This window comes from Mustela putorius, unplaced genomic scaffold (assembly GCF_011764305.1).
Source record: "Mustela putorius furo isolate JIRA1106 unplaced genomic scaffold, ASM1176430v1.1 tig00537248_pilon_pilon_pilon, whole genome shotgun sequence".
Lineage (NCBI taxonomy): Eukaryota > Metazoa > Chordata > Mammalia > Carnivora > Mustelidae > Mustela > Mustela putorius.
The window spans coordinates 820,623-845,969 of record NW_025422387.1 but is presented as its reverse complement, the minus strand read 5'-3'; the positions used below and the strand labels follow the sequence as shown (position 1 = coordinate 845,969).

General features: G+C 53.8%; 1 protein-coding gene across 1 annotated transcript in view; it reads left to right on the top strand.

The window, feature by feature from the left end:
* The window catches only part of TMEM132C (transmembrane protein 132C), a 288,038-nt gene that overhangs the window by 209,709 nt on the left and 52,982 nt on the right, over window positions 1-25,347 (top strand). Inside the window, exon 4 of the mRNA XM_045073630.1 lies at window positions 16,519-16,702. Within this exon, the coding sequence (XP_044929565.1) occupies window positions 16,519-16,702 (184 nt within the window). The remainder of the gene's footprint in view (window positions 1-16,518; window positions 16,703-25,347) is intronic.

Genomic DNA, 25,347 nt, shown 5'->3' with positions numbered 1-25,347 from the left:
GGCACAGTCTCTTTGGACAGCAGTCCCATAGTACGAAATGTTCAAGGCCCCAAACCTACAACCCAGCAGGTCCCCTTGTAGGAACGCATAGGTTTGCACGTACGCACAGGCAGTCCTTGTGGCGTGCTCTGAAATGGGCTGGAAGCGCGACCCGTCAGGTGCATTCTGGCACCTCCGTTAACAGGAATATTACACAGCCATTTAAAATAAGTTACGTGGGTATCCCCCGACCAGGAACGCTCTCTAGGGAGTATTGCTAAGTCAAACAAGCAAGGCATCGCACCGTAGGTGTGGCGTGTGAACACGGCAGGTGAACACAGTGAAGGTTGCTTCGGCGTCCGTTTTGGTGGGTGAACTGGAGGACGAGATGCAGAATGAAGGAAACCAGTCGCGGTAAGACAGACTGTGTGGCCCCATGTCCATGAGGTCCCTGCCGTCGTGGGCGACATGGAGACGGAAAGCTCCACAGGGGGCGTCGGGGGCCAGGGTGCGGGTGGGGAGGTAGTATTTCACAGGGACACTCTACCTTTGCCAAGAAGAAATGGGTCCTGGGGACGAAGGTAGTGTTGGCTGCAAATGTTCACTCGAAACGTGGGCAAGATGGCACGTGGTGTGTTACATGTATTTAACCGCAATGAAACATTTAAAAGGTGGAAATGAGATAAATGTATATCTGCCAGTGTGAAGGGGGCTGAGAAATGATGAGTTGGGGAACATCTTCTGTTTGCAGGTGTTTGATGTTTTGTTGCCGCGTGCACCTGCTGCCTTTAAAAGTATCTTTCCGAGGTGTCAAAAAAGGGTGATTAATTACAGTAGCCAAATATACCCTCACAAGTATGTTAGAAATACATAAGGCATGCTGATACGTAATTTATATTATGTATTTATGTGGATATATTGTGTTTATATAAATACAGCGTGTACGTTATGAAGATATACTTAGCAGCATATATTTAGCAATCTCTGACCTAGTTTGCCAGACCAGGATTCTGCTCTGTTGTGAGTAGAAAGGATGATCAGCTCCAGGGTGAACCGGGATCCGACTCACATTTTGCCACTATTACATAAGCGGATAAACCCGCCAAACCGTCTCCTGACGTCAGAATTCCTTAATGATGGGGGAGATGTTTCCCCCACAGCTTCCTCTTCTTATTTATTTTTTTTTTTTTTTTTCTTTTCTTTCTTTTTAAGAGAAACAATCATGTCTTTTGTGGAAGGAAACTTGAGGCCGGGGTTACACAGGAAGCAAAGTGAAGCAGGAAAGAGGGTGTTTCTCGGGTATGGCGGGTTTGAAGGCACTTGATCCCACGTTGTAGGGAAAGCCCCCGCGGCAAGCAGGCTGGGCTGATAGGCTTCTTGGTTTTGCCCCCGCTTCTCTTCCTCCTGAACGCCTCTCTCCAGCTGCGTTGAGCTTCCATCCCGGGGACCTGTCTGCAGCACCCGCTGCCTGGGGTTCCGAGAGAGAGATTGAGTTTTCCTGGCAGGTGCTCACGGCCTCTGGGTGCAGAGATCACAGCACAGGAGGAAGGGGGAGTAGGAGGGACAGAACATCCGGCGCTAGGGACCTAGGGAGCCTGATTCTGAGTCCGTGCTCATTGCTCTTCACTTAGGGCATGACTCACAGATCCTTCAGGCCACAGAGAAGGAAGGGGAATGGAGTCGGTTTCTCCGTGTGTCCTCCTTCCAGAACATTCCCTGTTGATGCTGGCGTTCAATACATGAATGTAAGTTTAAGAAAAAGACAAGACCATTTATAGGAAGAAAACGAAGTAAAGAATAGAACACAGGGTACCTAGATTTGGCCAAAGGGCATGCCCGCCGTGTGTGTTCTGAATCTGAAGCTTGGGGACCTGCACAGAAGGACCCCAGTGTGGAGCCGGCTGGCTCTCTCGTGCCGGGAGAGCGATTGCTCTGGGCCAGAGTCTGTCCAAGGCGCATGATGTACGTCGACTCATTTCATCCAGCTTCAGACCCCGTGTGGTGGACTCTGTAATGTGTCCCGTCTTCAAGATGAAGAAAGGAACCAGAATCTAGAGGATCGAGAAATAAAGCTCCAGCAACGGATGGTTTAAGATCCCCCTCCAGTCAGACATGTATGTGTGTACTCCTCGATCTAGTTACCGAGTTATGGATGAATAATGGGAGCCGGTCCGTGTAACCCACTGGGCTGCCGCTGGTGCTAGATGGCCGACAGGATGTTAACGGGTGTCGTGCTCCTCAAGGGGTCCTGGGTGCTCGTTCCTTACATGCAGAGGCGTCAACAGACTCCCGCGCTGGACAGAAAACACGGGCTGCTCTCCTGATGCAAAGCGCAAAGGCAAGAGACACAAGAAAGAAAGCAGGAGTTAGCACAGAGTGAGGACTCCCCTAGTAACCATCTCCTGGCAATTCCCCTGCTCCCAACCCCGAGATGGCCTCCCTTGCCCCAGGATCGAGGCCGGATGTTTCTACAACATGCATCCCTCTGTCTAGACCTCATCCACAAGCCCCCTCGCTCTCGTCGGTCCCGCCCACCTCGGGGCCTTTGCACGTGCTGTCCCTGCGTCTAGCTGTGCTTTAGCAAGCCTCTGTTCGTTCCCCGGGTTGCAGTTTGGATTTTCTTGATCTTCACTGCTCTTGCCCACATCTCCCACCCCATTATGACGAGCTCCCTGTGTACCTCCTCGTTCTAGCAGCTCGTCCCCGCGTATCGTCATAGATTTGCATTGTTACTCGTCGCCCATTTTTGTCATCAGTTCAGGAGGCTGAATGTGCAATGGGAAAGCAACACCTAAGGCTTGCTTGCCACGCGGCGGCAAAATCAACTAGTAAGGAAACAGCGGACGCAAACAGACCGAGACAATGCATTACTCATAGTGCAGCCAGAGCATCCCACTCTCAACAGGGTCCCCGTCCTGCCTCTGGATCCCAGGCTGGGGTGGCGGGGTGTGTGGACTGAATGTTGTGTCCCCCCACATTCAGATGTTGAAACCTAACCCCTAATGTGTAGTCCTAATGGTGTGAGGAGGTGGGAGCTGGGGGAGGGGTCAGGTCATGGGGGTGGAGACCCGCCATGGAATTGGAGACCCCAGGGGCTTCTTCCCCCGTCTGCCTCATGAACCAGGAGGAAGGTCCTCCCCGCTGAATCTGCAGGTGCCTTGATGTTGGACTGCCAGTCTCCGGGACTGTGGGAAATGCGTTCCTGTTACTGAGAAGCCGCCGCTCTACGGGGCTGGTGATGCAGAGCAGTCCTGGGTGGAACGGAGCACAGGGGGAGTCTCTGAGAAATACAGAGTTTATAAGGACACCCTGACACTTACAGGGGCTACTGACAGACCTGTCCAGACCTTACCATGCAGCATGGCACTGTCTTCATTTTCCTGGCCAGGGAACAGTCTGTCCATCGCCTCCAGCTTCCCAGGCACTTTGCACAGCCCAGAAGACGGGTCGGGCTGTGCAGCAATGCGGAATCGGCTCCCGACATGGAGGGAGCAGCGGCGTTCCCCCACATTGACCCCCCGGAGCTCTGAGTAGCTATCTGACATGGGAACACGTGACAGCCTAGGTCCAAGTCCCACCCCCTGGACCAGTGCAGCCTCAGGTGGCGTGCCTGAACCTCTCGTGCCTCCGTTTCCTCATCTGGAAAGTAGGGATTACATCAGTACTTGCCTCAAAGGGCTTTTATGAGTACCAAGCAGTCCTGTAAAATGCCCAGAACAGTGTCTGACACGCGGCAAGGTCTGCGTGGGTGCATGGGTGCCGATCGTCCATCATCCCTGTCACGGCTGCCCACCAAGCCCGCACGCCGGGCTCCCACCCACGCAGCGGGTGCCTGGACTCATGGCGCTTCTCTTTAGTGCCGACCTACCGGGGCAGCTTTGGTCACTTGGACTCCCCCGTATCCGGCCCCAGAGGCAGGTACTTCTGTAGTGGGTGTGTGTGCTCTCAGCCTCCTCCCAGACCCCAGACGGCCCCCAGTGCACCTGCAGGGGAGGGAAAGCTCCAGCAGAAATAGGGGATGTACGCTCTTCCTGGTTCAGTTCCTGCAAAATGGCCTTGCGGTAGCTCTCTGGTGAAGGGTGCACGTGGCGCTTTGCAGGGACAGGTGGGCAGAGGCCCGGAGACCTACCGCCTGCATCTCGAGGGCTCCAAGCCACCTGCCCTCCCGGGCCAGGCGGAGATGTGCAGCGAGTGAGCGGAACAGCTGTTGTGGGGGCTTCCTGATGCGTGAGCGCACAAGGGGCCCGGGATTGGAGGATGATGTTTCCATTGCTGGTGTGAACACAGTATTGTTCCGTTCCCCGCAATTCCCCGCAGCCCTCTGTCTGGGGAGTCCAGTTCCGAGGAGCTTATTCTAAGACGAAATTGCAGCCTTTAAACTGATTTCTCAGAGGACGCGGTTCATTTCAGCATCTTTACTCTCTCTTCGGGCAGCTTGCCAACACCTAAGAATGGCTTTTTCTAAATTGCAAGTCCTCCTGGATCACCTCAGTGAAACGGTCCCGGCTTCAGTGCCTTTGATTTGAAAACCGTCCCCCAAAAACCCCCTCCCTGGCTCCTGGTAGCAGCTGCTCGAGGGAGACCAGATGCTCAGATTTGCCAGGACTGCTTCCCTCTCATCCGAGGAGGGAGAGAGCCACTCACCAGCACGCTCGCATTCCTTCCTTACGGCGGGTCCGTGCACCCCGACAAGCCCAGAGACAAACACCGCTCCCCCGGGAAACACAGTTTTGATCCTCCGTTACTTTCTCCATCCACTGCGCTTTCCCCGTTATCTGGTTCTCTTGCTGTGTCTGACGAAGGCTCCCAGGAAAAGCATTTGTTCATGGCATCCGCCTGCCTTTCACGCCACCTGCCCCGGTGCTGGAACACAAGGAAACCTTTCGAGATGAAAGTGAGACGCGGCTGGCAGGTAGCTCGGGGGAGGCAACTCTGGCTCCCGGAAGCGCAGACATCGGTCATGGGGTGAGCCCCACAGTGCCCTGAGCATGCAAGCACGGCCCAGGGATCGCGGGCCATTTTCCCATGTCCTCCTTATACTAAAGGGGAGACCGAAGCCAAGTGACGGGGATGGGGATGGGGGCTTCGAGGCAGATCAGCCGGCATCGGCTGGAATCGTGAGCGCTTCGAGGCAGATCGGCCGGCATCGGCTGGAATCGTGAGCTCACTCAGCTGTCCCTTTGTTGCCACGCCTGTTGGCAAGGTCCCCATGGGACGCGTCCTGCTGGTGAGGCCAGGCCAGCCGTGGAGAAGAAGACAAGGAGGACTCGGCCACTGCATCTCCCCAGGGCTGTGGGGGACGCTCCCATCACAGCTTAGTATACGTGGGGGAAGACTTCTCCAAAAGGGAACGCCGTGCTATCAAATCGTATAAACCGGATGGACACTGAGAAGCTCTGACCCAGAACTGCCCACTACCCCGGGGTCACAGCCACGTCCGACTCCTGACCCGGTGTCCTGTCACCCTGCGCTGCTTTCTCTGTGGGTCCTGGGGTGACGGGAGCCACAGCCCTGAGGGACCCGCGCTCCCCCCGCACCAAGCAGGACAGCCCTGCTCGACTTCCCTCCCCACTCGCCCGCTCTTGCTGCTGAAGCCGTCTGTAACGCCGACGGAGTGAAAGGCTTTGTCCTCCCCGAGGACCAGCCCCCGGCGTAACCGAAGACCTCTCTCTCTGTGAGGGGCTATTTCTCAGCTCATCTAGTTTCTCTGAGGGACGCTCAATAAATGTTTTTCCGAAGCCGGACATGCCGCATGGTGCAAACACACTTAGTTGAGTTAGGAGGCTTGGCCCCGTGCCTGTCTTTGGGATGCAGACAGGCCTCTGGAAGCCACAGGGGAAGTCTACAAGGGAAGCTGAGCTGCCCCTCGGGTCCTAGGCCTCGTATGATCTCCAGGGTGGGCAGTGACAGAGCGTGGGCTCGTGCAGAGTTAGCACTTCCTCCCCACGGTCCGCATCCAGAAGTGGGTTTCCTTCCCCATCCCCACCCTGGCTTCCGTGAATCAGCTCAGCCCGTCGGGTGTGCCCTTCTGTAGCGTTCCCCAGAAATGTTGTTAGGAAAGAACGGGGAGTTTCCAGGAGGGATGGCTGACGGGAAGGGCGTCGCGAGCCGGGAATGATGGAGCCGGGGATATGGCCGAGCAGCCCCTTCATTCTTCCCCTGCTAAAGGTGTAGGCATCTCCTCCCGCCTCACCAGGGGCCGCTCTGGGCCCCGGGGGTACAGCAGAGACCAAGGCAGATGAAGTTTTTCATCTCGAAAATCTCACATTGTGGCGGGGAAGGTGTAAAACGGACAAAGGAACGCCAGTCTGTGCAGCAGGGGCCGTCGCAGAAATGAAAACCTAGCCGCGGGGTCGGTCCTGGGGTGCAGGTCCCGGAGCACATCCTTGAGCTGGGCATGCAGGCGTTGGGACGTCCTGGCGTCTAGGCATCCCGATTGTCCTTTCTGTCCTCCCAGAGCCTTTATCACTACGGTTAGAGTCCCTCGCAGAACTCCCCAGTGGGGGCTCGATTTTCAGCCCAATAACCACAGCGTAAGCAGCATCCATCCAGCAATGAGCCTTTGCAGGGCCAGGTGGGGGCTTCCCATGGCCCTGGGGAGCCCAAGGCAGAGATGGGGCACCAGGACACCTGGGCCGGCCCCCGCGTCTCTGCTCTGGATGAGACCATTGTCTCGCTGCAGCTGAGTTTCCTGTAGGAGCCAGGTCTCTATATCTGAAGCTATTCCCTTAAAACAGCAACAAAAAATAAGCCAATAAACATTTCTTTTTTACCTGCTGCACATAGGGATACCCTGGGAAGACTTATCCGAAGGAAACAGTTCTATCCCCTCTGGTGCTTTCAGTCTGAGCTATTGTTGCTGCTGCAGATTCGTTGAATCTGAGGGGGACAGGGGAAGAGGTATTTTTAAAAGGCATTGCTTTTTTTAAAAGCTCACCAGTAATCCTATCATGCAGCTGGGTCTGGGGATATGCAATAGGAGGGCAGAGATGGGTAGTGTAGCTTTCTCCCGAGGAAAATGCAGATCCCTCAATGCAAAGAGACATAGTAGAGCAATAATTAGACTCCTTTCTCCGTTGCACTGTGACCCTGAGTGCTCGGAAAATGCCGCTGCCGCTGAAGCGGCAGGAGGGGCCCGGGGACCGGAGCAGAGCAGCCCCGTGATGTGCGGCAGCATCTATGCTCACTCTGGTCAGTGTCCTCGCTGAGCCTTTAGCAAATGCATGGGAGCTGACAGCAGGTTTGGGGGAGCTCCCTGTGGAAGCTTGTGACCCACTGAGGACCACTGTGCCTTCCCTCCGTGTCTCTAGCATCTCGAAGGACCCTGCCCGGTGCAAGGCGGGTATTCAGTAAACATGGGACGGATGAGCGGCTTGGTGCTGGGCAGAGCACGCATTCCATTTTAAAAGTGAAATTTCCCCAGACCCTCAGGTTTGAGCAGTTCTTGCTGCCACCGAGACCCTCAGCTCATCAATTACAAACATTAACTGTAAATTATACTTTTGCATAGTTAATTCAGGCTCTCATTATGTATTTAGCGGAGCTCAGCAGGCATAAAATTCAATAGCGCGCTTTGGAGCAGATCCAGTTTCTGTCTTCTGTGATATTTGGAAGACGCAAAGTTTTAGGAGTGGACCTTGGAGCGTGTCTTTCCTGGAAGGTCTCCAATGGGCTCTGCTTTTGGCTTCTCTCTTGGAAGGAGTTCAACCCTTCTGGGAAGGCTGATAGCTTCAAAGGATGCTTCTGAACCCCCCTCTCTCCACTAAGCAGGGACTCCGCCTCCTTTCTTGAGTGGAAATTAATATTAACCTGGCCAGTAGAAGGAAAGAAAAGTGTGAATATCAGCGAACTTGGCTCCCCGAGCAATCGCTCATTCATTATTCATTCAACAAATATTTACGGAGCACCTCCTCTGGTCAGTGCTGTGGTGTATCAGGAGGCTATAACAGTGAGCAGCACGGTGTCCTTGTTGTCACCGGGCTGGCACTGGAGAGAGGGGAGGCAGATGGTGAATGACCAGATGCATATAAATGTCTAATGTGTCGAGTGGTGATACAGATAAAGTGGCTGAGTGAGCCGTGGATAATAGGGCGAGTGCAGTGATGGGTAAGCATTATGGTGTCTGGGGAAAGCGAGTGCAAAGGCACCGAGGTAGAAAGGAGCTTGGAGTCTTTGAGTCATCCTACAGATGCCAGAACAGGAAAAAACTGACAAAAATGGTAGACAAGGAGCAGTGGAGGGGTGAGGGGGAGACATTGTATTATCAAGATGTGGGGGATGGAAGCAACTTCGCAGTTGCTAATCCCAACACAAGGCTCGGGTCAGTCACTCGGTTGTTATGCCTTATTCAACGTCTGCTAAAAACAGTACTGGGTGGGCTTCCAGTCTGCAAACTCTGGGTTGTCAAACAGCACATATGCCCTGTTCCTTCCTCTGTCATTGCACTTGACGCCTGCCTTAAACCCCCCTTCTGCTCGGTAGCAGAAAAGTTAATCTGGTTGATTCCAAGGTTGCTAAGAAATTTTGTGTTTAAACCCTGCCCATCAGGCTATTGAACTCTGCCTGGTTTCTGTCAAGACTGGCCCAGGTGGGAAGAGTCAGGTGACTTGGGACTGTGGGGTTAGGTCTTCAGATAGATATTCTGTCTTCTGGCCTCGTCCACAGGGATGCCATCCTGGGCTGGGTGTGGTCATTGTTTGGGGCTGACATTCATGACATTTCCATGTTCCCACCTGATCTCTGAGTGCACCCCAGGTGCTCCTCTGCGGGAGATGGAGGCCAGGTCTGCGTCAGCTTCCATTCTCTCTGGTAGCAGACTTCAGTGATCTTCCGGGGAATTAGCTGAAAATCCACGGCTCCCCTGCACTGCTCAGGGCCTTGGGAGACCAGGCAGTGGGGTGTGCTTCTCAGGTCCTCCATGCCCCAGCACCCCAAACTGGTTTTGCTCAACCTCTGCCATATTCTGCTGGGAAGGCACAGAGGTTACACAGGTCATGAAAGAGCTGTATCAGTCAGGGACCGCTTCCCTTCTCTGTTGCTGTGTAACCTAAGTTCACTGTCTTCAAACAGCTATGTTTTCTCACATCAATAGGATTTCTATGGGCAATCCCTTTATTGGCTTTCCTGAGGCTCTCTTATGGAGCTTGGAGCTAGGATGGCTGGTCTTCTCTCCCTCCATATGGTCTTGAGTCTGGGAATCCTCATGGCCCAACAGGATCTGGTGGGATGGACTCAGTGCTTTTCCCTGGGTGAAGAGATCACCGTGGCAGCACCAGGAACCACCCACCATGGTTGCTAAAGAACCCCAAGAACTTCAGGAAATGGTATGGATTCATGTCTCTTCTACCCAGACCCCTGATGTCCTCTTGGCAACTGCACTTCTTGAAGTGTGACCTAATTTAGCTAAAATTTTAGCTGCTTGAGAGTGAATTATATTAGGTTCAGGTGTATTAGGTTCAGGAAACTGTAGGCTGCATGGAAAATAAAAGCTAGCAGGAATGCATGGCCACCGCGGAGCCACTTTGTGGCCTAGGGAATCCCTGGAGCTGTGGAGGCCAGGTGGGGAAATTTTCCACCAGGAAGGGTCTAGCAGAACTGGATGCCTCCATGCTCTTTTCCACACCTATGAAGGACTCTGCTTTCTCCATGGTTCTGTTCAGCTGACCTGTGTCTCTCTCACGTACCCTGGTTTCTTTTACTAATTGGATTAGTTGTCGACATTTACACAGCTGTGCGCCAAGCTCCTAGGGTGTGTAGATGCTCATTTCAGAGATGAGGAGACTGAGGTTTGGGGACATTAGTAATAGGAACAATGATCTGAAGCAAGGTGTGCAATCCATACCCAGGGCTTTGTCGGCAAAGCCTGGGCTCCCATCCATCTGTCATGCTGTGGCAAGGAAAATAAGTGACGGGATCTGGCCCAGCCGAATTCAGGGGCACAGCTGGCTGTGAACTTGACCCAGAGGGAAGGTTAGGTCAGGACCTGACAGGCTTGGGTAAGGTCCTGTTTGTCCCCCCACGTGCTGCATTTGGCAAATCCCAGGACTTGTGATCTCAGAAGGACCAAGGTTTGCAGGTCCTGCCAGGTTACTGAGCAGCAGAAATATTATCATAGTAATAACTTGCACTTGGCAGATATTTGCTTTGTATGTTCTGAGCTCTACACACGTGTCATGCCATTTATCCTTGCAGTGGTCTCAGGAGGCTGATGTAGCACAGATCAAGAAACTGTGCTTATAGAGGTGAAGTCAGTGGTCCTCAAACCTTACAGCATATCAGGGTCACTGAGGGAGTCCTTAAGAATACCAGGTGTCACTGCAGACGAATGAAAGTAAAATCCCAGAGGTGAGCCCCAGACACCAGCTCCTTAAAGCTCCTCCACCAAATAATTCGAGATTGCTACCAAGGCTGGGAACTAATGGGTCGCATAGCTAATCCAGGATCCCTCCCAACCCCATGAAAGGATGAAATCGGGATTCAAACCTGTGTGTCTGATTCCAGAGCCCTTGGTTGTAACGCATCTCCAGCACAACTGCTGGATAAACACTAGGAAGCAAAAAAGTAATGATCATTTAGGAGTGAAGTGCTTGGTAATCACAGAGAGAGAAACTTTTTGTGTATGGCAGTAATTGTTAACCATGGCCACACCTTAAAACCGGCTGGGTTCTAGAGAACACTAATGTCTGAGAGCCACTTCTTATCATTCTGATCCGTTGGTCCAGGGTAGACCCAGCTATCGATAATTATAATATTCGGCCAAGTCTGAGAGCCCTGTTTTATAGGACGAGAAGGTTCAGATGGTTTCCATGAGGGCTGTGATTCTCCTTTGAAGCAATGTCATTTGGTTTCCATGTGATTGCAGGAGAACACTCTTTTTCCTCATTCCTTCATACACTTACCTGCTCCTGTAACATTTTACGCTTTAGGGACTGAGATAGAGAGAAGGTAAAATCTTTTGTAAGTCCAAGCTCATAATCCAGTCCAAGGGTGCTTGGAAAGAGGGCCACCTTCAAGGCTTTTTCCTCTCCTTTCTGCCCTTCACCATGAACCTGAATCCTGAATTCTGTCCTCCACGCTAATTGCAAAGAGCAGGAATGAAAGAGGAGACTCCCTCAAGAGCGGGCCAGATCTTTCCCCACTGTCTTGGCATACTTTAAGGGGTGTGACCCCAGCCAGTCAGGTATCTCCACACCGCCCTAGAATGTATGATGCCAAGAATCGAAGACAGTGGACAGTTAGTTTTGACACCATCTGTTTGATGACAAAACTGGTTTTGTCCGGGTTCTTGTAACTTTCCTCTGCTCTCATCTCCTCTCCATGTCTTTTTTTCCACCCTTTCTAGTCCTTTTGAGGCATTTGTTAAATTCCCTTTTCTTTGTCACTCGGCCCAAGGTGCTTTCTGTTGCTTGCAAATCGCATTCCTGACTTTCAGCACCATGGAGAGAGCCCCCGGTTAGCAGCCGGGTATCGGTGCTGACCTTGGGGTCAACGGGATGATCTAATAAAGTCTTCATGAAATTCCCATGAAGTAGAATGAGTAAAATAAAAGCCCGGGCTGAATTTCTATTCTCCTGGACTGGCTTCCCGGTTACAAGGTTGATTTCTTCATTTTGTTAGCCTCCTTTCTCTCTATAGGCATTATGCTGTCAACAGGGGTTGAGAAAGTCTCGTGCACCCCATAGCAGGGAGGTAAAACCCTACTAGCTTCTACACACACACACACACACGCACACACACAGACTCCATTTTCTTACAAGATAGAGTTCAATAGCTAAAAGGTTTGGTAAATTGTGTTTCCAGTGGCCCAAACTTTATTATAACTATTGGGGGAATTTATTTGTTTTTGAGAAAGAGCTTTTTTTTAAGCCAATTTCGAAAATTTCTTTCAAGAGTTACTGCAATAAATCTACACTATTGATTTAGCAAGTGGTGGTTCATGGGCGCTCTCTGGAGTCACTTAAGTGTTTAAATTCTTCTCTTTATTACTCTAACGGTATCACAAGCCCCAGATGGGCGGGCATCAAGGGCTCTTGGTCCCTTTAAGACAGAAGCTTAGCAAAGGTTTCCGTCAGCTCAGAGACAGCAGGAGAGCACTGACCACGGAGGGAACTGCAGACAAAATTCTTCCTTTCTTGGTTTCCTCCTTCCAGAGAAATGTGTCATACCACGGTACTGGGTCTGACAGGGACAGCTACTGAGTAAATGCAAATCGGAATGAATCCCAGTTTGCAATGAGTGGTGGACAACAGCTTCTCTTCTGTGGCTTGTTCTCAGAAAGCTCCCGGACCAGCCCTAGGGGACATGTTTTAAAGGTGATTTCACACAGTCAGACATGGAGTCCCTGAGAACAAGCGTAGTTTCAAGTCCTGCCAAAAACGAGAACAGCTCACATTTATTGGTATTTGCTAGTGTGAAACTGTCCTAAGCGCATGGTACTTTGTCACTCATTCGCTTATCCTCCATGTCAACTCCATGAAATGGGAAGGAGCCACATCCCCAGTTTGCAAATAGACAAACGGAGGCTGAGTTGTGCGTCGGTACCCAGCTAGCGAAGCCAGGATTTGAACTCAGGAAGTCTGTTTGGAAGCCCACAGTGTGGTCATACCACGTGCCATGCTTCCTTCGCAGAGTCCCACATTATCGTCTTGGTTCCAACCCCCTAGTTCCTCCTCCCTCCCCTGTGTCTCCCTTCCTTCCTTCCCACCTTTCCCTCCTCCTCTTTCTTCCTTCTTCTCCTAACCCAGTACTTGTTGGAGGCCCAGGATTCCAACAGGGCAGCTCGGGGCTTGCTTTTCATGCTGCAGGAGTAAAGGGCACAAGAGGATGGCATTAAGGACCACCTCCAGTCCCACGGCTGCCCCCGTCACCGCCTCAGTGTGCTGAGGGTCCTGGGATCACAGTTTGAAAATCATCAACCCTCTGCATCGTCTTTGGGGCCAGCATCTGCCATGTCCATGTGCAGCTCTTCTATGAAATGCTGCCTCAGAGTGCAGGACCCCCTCCCCTTTCCAAAGCCAGAGAGAGCAGACTGACAGCCAGCTGCTTGAGCCACATCGTGGCTACAAAGGTTAAGGTTCTTATATTTTAAAATTCAGAGATTTTATATACAGAAATGCCAAGAAAAAAAAAATCGGTCACAATCCACACAGGAGCCGTAGACCACAGCAACCATTTCTCCTCCTCCCCTTAGCGCTGCTGAAGTCTTCTCTTTCAAATTATGGCTCAATTCACTTTAATTTGGATATATTCCATTCTGCGGTGTTTGGAGATGAGACCGTTGGAAGCCGTGGCGGGGGTGGGGGGGGGTCCTAGGAAGAGACAGGACTGACGGCAGTGAACCAGCGAGGAAGCTGATTCTTTCTTCCCAAAGGAATTCCTTGTCTTGAGTCAGAATGTTTCATCAGGGGCCTCCCCAGGGTTCATGGTGATGTCGGGCTGCTCCCGCCTGGCCTCTCCCTCGTGCACGTTCCTGGGGTCACTGTGGACACAGAACAGCTTCTTCTTCTCCTGGCCTGAGGTCGGCAGCCTCCTGCAAGAGTGGGTCGGACTTCTGCCCCCGGCACCATCCTGATGTCCCTCTGACCCAGGATTCTGGAGTTTCCCAGAAACTCCCAGGAAGCTGGACTTTCCCCCAAATTGTGACTTTTGAAAATTTTTCTATCTCGAAACCATGAGTCAGTTTAGTTGAGTCACACATGGTAGGAAGGGGAGTAGGGGCTGTGGTGAGTTTCCAACAGACATCGCCTTCCATCCGTGGTTGAGAGCCAACTAGTGTGAACACCCTCTCTGGGGGGTGGGAACACGAGACAGTCTCTGCTCTCACACTTGTGCAAAATAGAAACCATAATTATCTCCAAAATGGTTTTTATTGGGATTTAAAATAATGGATGCACGGGACCGGGTCCAGTGCCTGGTGCACAAAGAACATTTCCTACACAAGGACTGGATGTCCTTATTCTTACATTGCCTTGAGCAGAATACCCCAGGAAGTCGAGCCTATTTCTCACAAAAATCATATAACATAGCATCTTTCTAAGTCAGAACGGCAAACATGGCTTCTCTTCCCCCCCCCCGACAACACAGCTGCCTCCCTTCCCATAGCCATAATGAAGGAGGACACGGCCAGGGCGTAAGTCATGCCGGCCCCTTCCGCCTGCCCGTTTCCTCCCTGGACAATGGGAATCCCATCATCTCGGCTGTCCAGATGACAAAACTGAGCCTCAGAAGGTGGCGTCAGCAGGTACAGTGGTCAAAAAAGAGTTTTATAACGAAATGAGGATGGGTGTAGACTGAAGCGTGTTGCCAGCTCCTGGGTGTCCCAGGGGGGCCATAGTGGGTCCTGAGACGGCTAGGCTCGTGCCTCACCCATCACTAAGTGAGTTTGCTGAGCAGAGGCTATCAAACAACCATTAATGTTTCAACCCATTCCCAGCTCTGCTGTGGATACGGAGATGCCAAGGCGAGTGTTCTTGCTAAGACAGCAAGGTTAACAGTGCCCCCCACCCTAAATAAAGGCATGTCTGTCACCCAGGGAAGAGGGAGACTGGACAGAGCTAGTGGGAAGGATTTGTGGAGTCTCAGATCCCCCCAGGCCTTGGCTGCCAGACCAAGTACAAGGCTCTTAGTTTGGAAACGCTCCAGACTCCAGACACTTCTCCCTCATTTTCCAAGGCAAGTCACTCACTCTTGAGCTCACACAGCTCATGGATGGATGCACCAGACGCTGGATTGATGGTCCCTCCCAGAGTGCTAGCCAGCATCTCATAGATCGTGATTGTCTGGGCCCCGCTTCTGGCCCAGAAAGCATGAGGCAGATTCGGGAGTCCCAGGGCTTTGGGAAGTGTGGTGACCTCCCTGTCGCCTCCTGCCCCAGCCCCTGAGCGGAGCTGAGGGTGATGAGGTGGAGAATTAGGATTCTGGCTCTTGAGCAATTGCCCCCGAGACTGGGTACATGTATGTCCTTACGGCCTCAGCAAAGAGAAGGGCTTCCCCAGCACCCTTCAGAGTGGGACCCGCACCTGGCGGGGATTCTGAAGCATACTTGTTTCCTTCTTGATGTGCTGTAGAAAATTCCCTACAGTTCGCCTGAAGCCAAGTAGCCTTCCCAGCGGATAGAGCAGGAGATGCTGTGACCTGCCCTCCGTCCATGCAGCAGTACCCAGCTCCCCAGAATCCTGTCGACCCCGCAGACCCCGCAGACCCCGCTGTGTGCCCAGAAAGGCTTTCCTTCTCCTTTCCACCAGTAATGATTTCATCCGTTCAGCAGCTCCCAGAACCTCTCCAAGTTCCCCTTTCCTGACTTCCTAAATGAGGGCTGGCAAACTCTGTCCATAAAGGTCTAGATAACAAAGACTCAGGGCTCCGCTGGCCGTCCATTACTTAATGCTGTTGCCCAGCCGCGCTCTTGCTGCACGAAAACCCCAGAGACCAAAGTAAACATGCCCGGGACCGTGTTCCAATGAAACGATTTATGGGAACGGGCAGCAGTCTCTGTTCGGCTCCCAGGCCAGTTTGCTGCCCACTGGACGGGAGACACTCGCTTGGGGTCCTGCCTGTGATTCCTCACTTGACCTCCAGCTGCCGTGGCGGAGAACACGGGATGGGGACCGGGGGTCCTGAGATGCTGCCTTCTGTCTGGTTCTGTGTGGTGGCGAGCAGGCCTTTTTTTTTCCAAACCCTTTCTGGGCCTGAATTTCATTGTCTGAAAAATGAGAAGCTTGGACCTTCATTAGTTCCCAAAGCATCACAATCGCTGGGGCAAGCTTGCTCCAAGTACAGCTCTGGGGGGTCCCCCAGACTTAGGGTATTGAGTGGAAGCCTCTGTTGGGGACCGGAGAGCCTCCTTAGCTAACGAGCCCCTCCCTTGAAGCAGAAGGGGGTGTGTTAGAGAATGTGAAGTGGTTTGCGCCGTCTCCGGGAAAGCCGCCGGCATGGGCCGGGACGAGGCAGCTGGGGATGGAAGAGGCGAGACACCTGCCGGCTCTGCCATGTTCCCGCAAGGAAACAGCCGACCCGTCCACCTGGCCCCAGTGCCCGACCCATGAGCGCAAACCGCCCCCACAGCTGCCCCACAAGTGCCAGGAGCACACATCTGCCCGGAAGCCCCCTGCGGCAGCCCCGTCCTCCCCGGCTTCCCAGTGTGCGTCCCCAAGGATGGGGCCTGACCTGCTTCGGGGCTTCTTGTAGCTGCAGGGAAGTGCCCAGAGCCCGGCTGTGCCTCTCTGCCTCTCGAGAACTGGAGGAAACGCTAGGCCTGCCGCGTCGGGCACAGCCACAGAACGGAGCTAACAAGGAGTCCATTTAGTTCTCCAGACTCATCCACACCTGTGCTCGGTTCCTCCCCCATAGGTGCTGCTCCGACCCAGGCATCTTTGTCCCTCATATGGAGGTGACTCCTTGTCCAGGTGGTGCCCTGGAAAGGTGCTGACCTTCACCTTGGACTCTAGGTGCCGCTGTGGCAGAGGTGGCGGGAGCGGGAGAGAAGGGCCCTTCCACGGAGCAAAGTCAGCTCAACGCGATTCTCCTTCACTCCTTTTCCAGAAGCAGCAGCTTGTTCAGCGAGGTCGTGCAGATGAACTTTGAAATAGCCAGCTTCAGCAGCCTCTCGGGGACGCAGCCCATCGCCTGGCAGGTGGAGTACCCACGGAAGACGACCACCGACACCGCCGTGTCCGAGATCTTCATCAGCCAGAAGGACCTGGCCGCCATCGTTCCCCTAGCCACGGTAAGACCCACGTGGGCCCGACGGCGCCCCTAGGGCCTTCCTTCTGTCCCAGGATGTTAGCCACCAGGGCCTCGGGGGCACTGACCGCCACCCAAGCTTGGAGCACCGCTGTATCATTTGTGAAGCTGGGTTACCTTCCTGCTTCCCCCACAACCCTCGCTCTAACTGCATCCCAGTTTGTTACGGACCTCCTTCTCCTCTAGTTACATAGTCCTGTTTGACCTCCTGTTCCCTTTTTAGAAGGAGACTGGAGGCCACTTTGTATATTCGTCCGAGAAGCTAGGCAGGGCGGCCACAGCAAACCACCCGAGAGGCTCAGGTGCTCCGTACAACCTCCGTGATTCTGGCTGAACGTTGCGCGGCTGAAGTGGTGGGGGCTCTGCTCCATGCAGGGTCTCGGGGGCCTTGGTAGTTGGACCCTTTGCCGTCTTGTAGCCCCAATGTCAGGAACACGTGGCCTTCATGGTCTCCGTGATAGAGGAAGAAGCAGCTGGAGAGTCGCATGCTTTCTTAAACAATGGCCTGGAAGGGACATGTGACTCTCTCTCTCTCTCTCTCTCTCTCTCACACACACACACACACATACACACACACACACACACACACACACACACACACACTGTTGGTCCTAAGGAGTCCTGTGGCCCCGTCAGATCTCCAGAGGGTGCAAAGGGAGAGCTGGGTGGACACCATGGTCTGTGCCTCATTGTGTGGTGCGTCAACATGGCCTTGATCCACATGGACCATGACACAGATACGGTACACACAAACCCAGCCAGGACTTCTGGCTCAACGCCGTGGCCACTTGGGAACGAGCAAGGAAGAGAGAATGGTGGGAAGCCACGCGGCAGTTCTGCTCTGTGGTCGCTCACCTGCACCTGCCGTGCGCAGCCTGGCTCCACGGAGACCGCCTGCTGGGAGGTCCGAGGGAATGGCATGGCAGAGGCACGTGGAGAGTCCTTTGATGTTCAACTACAAGTGTCCTTGCCAGAATCCGCCTGCCCTCACGTGGAGCCTGGCATGGAAACTGTAAAACCAATTTCTGCTCAGCTTTGGCACAAGCAGGCTTCATTGATACCAAGCTGGGAAATATATCAATTAGGATTCTTTGAGTTTCGTATGACAAAACACCACCCCGCTGGCTTAAGCCCAGTGAGAATCTTCCCGCTCGTGTGACTCCAAGTCCAGGATCCATCCTGACCTCCCATCCGCCTGATCGGGACTCAGCTCCGTCTCCAGGACTGGGTTTTTCCTGCCTCTTGGCTTCCATCTGCGTCAACTCCTGATGGCAGCGTGGCAGCCGTTGTTCCTGCCAAACAGTTCAAGCCTCGAGCCCAGGAAGAGCACCTGGCTCATTTCCCGAAACCCCAACAAAGGTTTCACTGCCGTGAGGACTCCTCTAGCAGTCATGCTGTCTCCCCTGAGCAGCCCCCGTGGCGGGGGTGTTACACCCCCAGAGTTTGCACCGGTGGCAACACGCCATGGACCTCCCTCCATACCCCTGCCTCGCCTTCCTCCTTCCGCCTCCAGCACTCGCTCATTTTCGCCTGAGAGCTCTGTCCCACGTCCAGGTCACAAGCCCCGAGGGATTCGCACACGCCCATCCAGGACGCTCTCTGCACCTCGGCTCCTGGGAGCCGGCAGACACCGAGTCCAGCTTCCCGGGCCCACCTGGGCATTGACTCTGAGGCGGGAGCTCCACACCGGCGCCTCCGCCCGTCCCAGAGCCATCAGGCTGGAGTCACCGCCTGTGGTCGCTTTCAGGGTAATGCCTGCTATGGTCCCCAACCGAGGGGGCCTGCTCCTCACAATAAACCACTTGCGATGGAATCCTTCTGGGAAAACGCAAACCAAGACACAGGTCAGCCACACAAACCACATGAGTTTGAGAGCAGAGAGCTTTGGGGCTCATTTCGCTAGAAAACATGAGAACAGACACTGGGCGGCAAATGGACACAGGGCTCCTCCCAATACCTGGGATGCTAGGAGTCGAAATGCCTTTTATCCAAATAACAAAGTCCATCTGCAGACGGGTCTCCGAAGCGAACAGCCTCGGGACCACACCCAGCCTCTGCTTGTCTCCCTGAGTCAAGTTTTCGGGGCCGCAGCCACTCCCGTCCAGCTCTGAGTGGTCCGTGGCCACTTCTGCTGGCCCCAGGGAGAAGGAACAGCCGTGGCAGGTGCCAGACGGTCCATCCTGGCTGAAGTGTGCGCCGAGGGCTCCTTCTGGGGAAAGCGCACCAGTCCTCCTGGAGAAGCCCTGAAGGGTGCTGTCCCCGCCTGGCCAGCCCCTGCGAATCGCCTGGGAGGCTTTAGAAATGATTGCCGGGGCCGCACCCGGACAAATCCCGTGAGGATCCCTGGCGGTGGGGAGCAGGCAGCAGTGGGTGGTCCCCCGGGGCAGCCAGAGCCGGAGACGGGGCAGCCAGAGCCGGAGACGGGGCAGCCAGAGCCGGACACGGAGAAGCGCAAAGCTCGGGTTGGGTCTTCAAAGGCCGCTGGTCCCCGAGCGCTGTCAGCGCCTTGACCGAGCGCGGGCGGCATCACAGGACGGTTCCGGGAAGCGCGGCCATCGGGGCTCCCCGGTCCCACGGACCCCCGGCCCGACTTCCAGCGGTTCACGGGACTGGGACGTCTGGAATAGTGTTCTCAAGCTAGCCTCCCGGGGATTCTCCTCGCACGCAGTGTCTCACTGTGGAGGTGTGAGCCGCAGGTTTTTAAAGTCCTGAGTGATGCCGGGGCCGCGGGCCGCGGGGCTGCAGGTGCAGCGTGGACCCGATGATGTCACCACGGAAGCTGATTGGCTCGGCTCGTGTCACGTGGCCAGCCTGAGGCCGATCCCAGAAGTCAAAGACCGTGATGATGCTCTGATTGGCGGAGCCTGGGGGGCTTGTCCCCTCCCCCCCAACCTCCCCACCCCACTCCCACCTCCGCCGAGGCAGGTGCAGAGTCTGGGAGCTGGGGGGCGAGGTGCATGATGGGAAACTCCCTGGACAGGCACAGGCAGCGCAGCCTCACTGCAGAAGGCATCACCTACCAACGGGAGCTGCTGACGCGTGGAGGTTGGACAAGGATTCCTCTTGACTTTACAGCCCCAGGAAGAGGCGTCAACCATCTGCAGCCCGTGGGGCAGGCTCAGTCTGTCTGTTTTCGTCCATCGGGCAAGCCGGGAATGGTTTCTATGTTTCCGAGCAGCTACATTGGAAGTGGTTACGTAAGGAACTTCTTCGTAGGCTCAGTGTTGCCCCTTGGCTGTACTTTCCATCTGGCCCTTTTGGAAGAAAGTTAGCGGGCCCTGTGACCCAGAACATCAACATCACTTCTGGGGTGGAAGTGCTTAGCTCCTGCCCTACTTAATTTAAAAAGGGAAGGCTTTCAGATACCGTGAACAGAGAAATCATGGTGAGGATAGGAGATAGTATCTTGCCGTACTTTTCAAGGGGCCACAAGAAAATCATCTTCCAAACAAGATGTGATTATTGTGGTTGTTGTGTTTTTGTAATGCTTTTAAGGTAAAAGGGAGTAACTACTTAGGTAGTTACTAGAACCCAATTGTTTGCAAGTAACTGTATGAATTTGCACTGGCTTCCTTGGAACGATCTCTGATGGGCTCACATGGCTGCCTGGGGCCTGGTGGTGTCCTCAGGTTCTGTCCCCTGCAAGGTACGGTTTGACCTCAGCTGTGCAAAGCACTGTGGGATGTTTGGAACTTTGATGACAGGCAGCCAGTAAGTGAGGCAATTTGGAGCAACTTCTAGTCTCAGTTTTAGTATTTTCAAAGGGTTTTTTTTTCCCCCCTAGAATGAACTTTAGGACAGCTTTAAGCAGCCATAATGTAAAGTTTTATTGGAAGCAACTAGCAAATAGATCTGAAGCTTGACTAGGAGATGAGAAGATTTAAAAAAAAAAAAAGGTAAAGTAGATGCATATGTTACCTGTTAGTGGCTGGTGAGTCAAGTGGTCAAGTCTTGGGAAAAATTAAGTCCCCCCAGTGGTCGCTCATTCTATAGAAATACAAATGTCAGAAAGGTGAAATAGAGGATTGCTTGATGGGAAATATGCCTCACTGGGAAAGTTCTCACTTTCACATCAGGCCTTCTCCAACGCCTTCCTCAATGCAGGTGAGAAAGGAGGGGATCCGGCGACTCATCAGGGGCCTTGGGTCCCACTTGGCTGCAGGCTCCAGCTCCTGGGGAGCAGATGAGATGGGACAGGGGGAGGGATGCAGCTCTCCTGTAAGGTGAGCCATTGAGGCAGGAGTATCTGAGCCACGCGGTCCCTTGGCATAACTTTGTGTGGTGAGCCCTGACCCACAAAGCTGACATTTGCTGACCCCCTTTTCTGTTCTCTTGGCAAAGGGCCCTTTCTTTGCTTGGAGGCAGGAAAGCCCCAGATCTCAGCTCTGTGGCCTCAAACACCGGTGCCTCCAGTCCCCACCCGGCCCCTGCCCACTCTGCGTGCATACGCTGGGGATGCCGACAGTCTGGGAGTACCTACCCTCTGGGGATGGTGATGCTTTGGGGGGGCTCTCACTCTAGGAGAGGCTGAAGGTCTAGGCAGCCGACACTCTGGGGATCCCAGCAGACAGCAGGCTGTAAATAGCTCACAGGACAGGACCAGGTAAGGTGCTGCTGGGAAGAAAAGTAACACGGGGCAAGGGAGTGGAGCGTAAGTGTTTCCTGTTCTGTTGGTGCCTCTGTGCTTTTCCCTAGCATTTATTTAAAAATAAAACAAAACAAAAAAGCTAAATTTAATGCATAGTCTCTGGAGTAAGCAGGAACCCCTCATTCAGGCAGGTGTAGGAAGAGGCCCTTTGCTCCAGGACTGACAAAGTCCCAGATTGTGTTTCCTGCGAGGTGGCGAGATTAACCCCAAATTTTGAAGTTTCAAACAATGGCCCTTTTTGGTCTGTGCAGACTTTAAGATGAAATCATTTTCATTGACCCTTGAAACATGATGGGAACTTGGGGTTTTTTTTTCCCCCTTATATAAAGCTTTCAAAATTCCTAGAACGTGTCCATATATGTCCGCATAAAATCAAATTTAAAATGAAGTGGCTGTCGCCAGGGCTGTTTAAAGGAGAGATTGTTACTTGTTCTCACATCTGCAGAATGATGGTCTTAATCCCCACCTCTCCGGGGCGTCCCCCAGATTCATTAAGGTTTGAGAAATGCCGGGAGCCCCGGGGCCAAGTCCGTGCAGCAGGAGAGGATGGCCGGTGGTGGGAGGGGGGCAGGGGGAGGTGGCAGCATTTCGCCCTTTTGCTCTGCCCAGCTCCCGGCCCTGGGAGGGCTGGCCTCTGGGGACCACAGCCTCCAGCCTCCCAGGCCCTCTGGCTTCTGGTTGGGTCCAGCCAGCAGGAGGCGCCAGAGGTGACTAGACAGAGCAGAGAGAGACCGAGCCTCCTGTTGTGGGTTGAATCATGGCCCCGAAAAGCTATGTTGGCGTCCTCGTCCCTCCCTGTCTTGTGCAAGTCTGCCAGAGGCACGGTCTTCTCTGCCTATAGCTCCTATCCTACAGGGGTGGGGGGTGATCCCTGTTTTCTGCGGTTCTTCTCCCTCTGGGCTCCAGGAACTGGCTGCCTCCACCTGCCCCTGGATCTGGGGCTCCTAGGAGCTCCCAGCTGCATCATCCCTGGCCACTTCCTTCGCTCCTGCCCATGGCTCTGTCAGAAGCCCTTCATTCCCCATCCTCTGACCCAGCCCTTTGAGGGGGCCTCCTGTCTCCAGCCAGGACCCCAAGGAATGCAGTCTCCATGCTCTCTTCTAGTTCTTCCCAGGGAACCCGGCACTGTGGTCTTCAGAAGCAGACCTGGTCAGGAAGGGGCCCTGACCATGTTCATCCTCTCTTCATAGAGACTTAACGCTGAAGGTGCAGGTTATGGGATCTCCTGGGCTCTCTGAACCCCATGGTTGGATTGTTCTACCCGACAGCATTCCAGGGCAACTCTTCTTCGACAGTCTTTCCCTGCTAAGTTCGCAGAACCCACTGTGGGGACAGAACGGGCATTAGCAGGCAGGGGGCATTGCCGAGATGCTCTTGGACCTGCTTGTCAATCTGCAAGTGATGAATGGCTTCGCTCGGCTTGGGGTCCGTGGGGAAGCGTGTTGGCAATATCGTCTGGGTTCAAGAAGGCAACAGCAGGCATTTCAAAGAACTGAGAGACATCTCTTTTGGCGGGGATTGGAGAATATTATTTTTAAAGAGACAATGGAAAATAATGTTTTATTGTTTCCCAGAAACATCTACCCTGATATTCATGTTCCTTTTCCTACTTGGAAATTATATATCCTGACTCCCCCGAGAGTGTTTTAAGGATGGCTTCAATGCTCTCGGGCAATTGAAAAATGTTTGCTGCGTTGAAAAATAACTATATGGGCAGAGGATGTATTTTCTTGTCACAGCTGGAGATTTACTGTGGAATTCAATTTAGAAATACCCCTCCCTCCAGCTGAGTACGAGTCTCTGTCTAAAAAGCAAGTTGGTGACGCATCTGAAGCTGCTTCTGACTCGGGAGGAATGTTTTCAGGATTACCGGCTAATTGTCCGATGAATGATCCCTTATCCACCACAAAGGAAGTGCCCAGACGATGGGAGCGGTCGGCATTGGTGTTCACGCGGCCACAGCCAGTAGCTCGGCTGGGTTTCCCCGGCAGAGTGGAGGGATGCTGGGACCTCGTCCAAGTTGAGATCTCCTGTTATTTCACATTTTTTTTTAATTTTATTGATTTATTTGACACTGAGAGAGAGCACACAAGCAAGGAGAGGGAGACAAGCAGGCTTCCCGCTGAGCAGAGAGCCCAATGCTGGGCTCCATCCCAGGACCCTGAGGTCATGACCTGAGCGGAAGGCAGATGCTTAATGACTAAGCCCCCCAGGCATCCCCTCGCATTATTTTACTTACTTTACTTAGAAAGTAAAATGTGTATTCTAATGTTAAAGATTCTGTAACCCAGGGGGTGCCTGGGTGGCTCAGATGGATAAGCATCCGGCTATTGATTTCAGCTCAGGTCATGATCCTGGGGTCACGAGATCGAGCCCCAGTCGGGCGCCCCACGCAGTGGGGAGTCTGCTTCAGACTCTCTCCTCCATCTGCTCCTTCCTCTGCTCACACTCACCCCCACTCTCTAAAATGAATAAATAAATACTTAAAAAAAAGATTTTATAACTTCATTGGGGAGAAGACGTAGAGTTGGGGAACATAGAAGCAACAAAGAAATGAGGAAAAAAAATAAAGGAAAAATCATCCAACATCCCCCCCCCCCCCCCCAGGAACTTGAGCAGAAGATGGCGGGCAGTCGCCAGGAGCCCACGTGCGGGAAGAAGATCCCAGGCCAGGAGTCCAGCCCACAGTGCTGGCTGACTGCACGCCCTCTGCCCACCAGACTCGCCCTCTGCACCATGCCCAGCACCCCAGAATCTGTCATTCCTCTGAGTTCAGAATAGAATCAGGATTGGGAGCCAACTAGAGGGATGTGAATCCTAGCGCCTCCTCTGAGCGGCTGTGACCCGGTTGAGGGACTCAATCTGTCTGTCCCTCTGTTCGCTTTACAAGAAAACCATGGCGGTTATTACAGAAATGTTCACATGCCTACCAGTTCGAATCATCTCGGCTAGAGGCAGGGGCAGAGGGTGCACACTTGGAGAAGCAGATCTGCTGCCCCCCCCACTGTGAACTGGACCCCACACACCCAGGAGATGCAGCCACCCGCCCACCAGATGCTCTCCCTTGAGGGCTGAGCCCCAGCCCTCCGCCTGGAGGGTGAGAAAGTCAGGCCCGGGGTGGGAGGGACCCTACAGAGAAGACCCAAGATCCCCATAGGGACCTCAGTCCCCTAGGGACCCACAGAGAGCTTCAGACAGGTGGAGGAAACTGCCTGGGGACAGCTGGACCTTCTGTCCCAAACCTGGGCCCCAAACCCAGCTCTCCCTCCCCGGGAACACGGAACACAGCACCCCCCCCCCCTTCAACCCCTTGCTGGGGCAGCCGCCACCGAGCGAGCTCTCCGGGTTTTCACCAAGGACGGCTGACACAGACATCTTCAAGTCCCATTCATACTCTCCACTAATTTGAAATTATGCTCGTTTTTACACTCGACACTAGATCCTATTGCTTCTTGCAGTAACGCAGAAGGACATGGATTACTACATCTGAAATTAGCTCCTTCTGTAAGCCTGTTACTGTATCCGTTGAAAATCTTCATTCTGGGAAGGGCTGCTTCGACCTCACCGGCCAGTGAGAGGGGCCCGTGACCCAACATGGGCTAAAAGTTGGGGCCATGGAGAAGGAACTTCACCCCAGTGCCTCTGTCAGCCCGCCCGCCAGGACCCTCAGCTCTTTACCCCCAGCCCGGGGTGGGGGGAAGCCTCGGCCCCCACGTCACCCAGCCTCGGGGCAGAAGGGAGACCCCGGCACAAGCCTCTCCTTCCCCAGCCTCCGCCGTGCCCAGGCCGTGCTTTGGGGGCCGCCGCACCTACCCCACGGGGCACCTTTGTCTCTGCTGCTCCCCCGAAAGGCGCCTTCTCGACACTCCCCACTCAGCTCAAGGCTCACTCACCGCATGAGGGTCTCCTCGGACGCTCCTGCCCCTGACGACATCCACAGCTGCCCACCTGGATCCCATCTTTGGAGGCTCCTTGTCTCT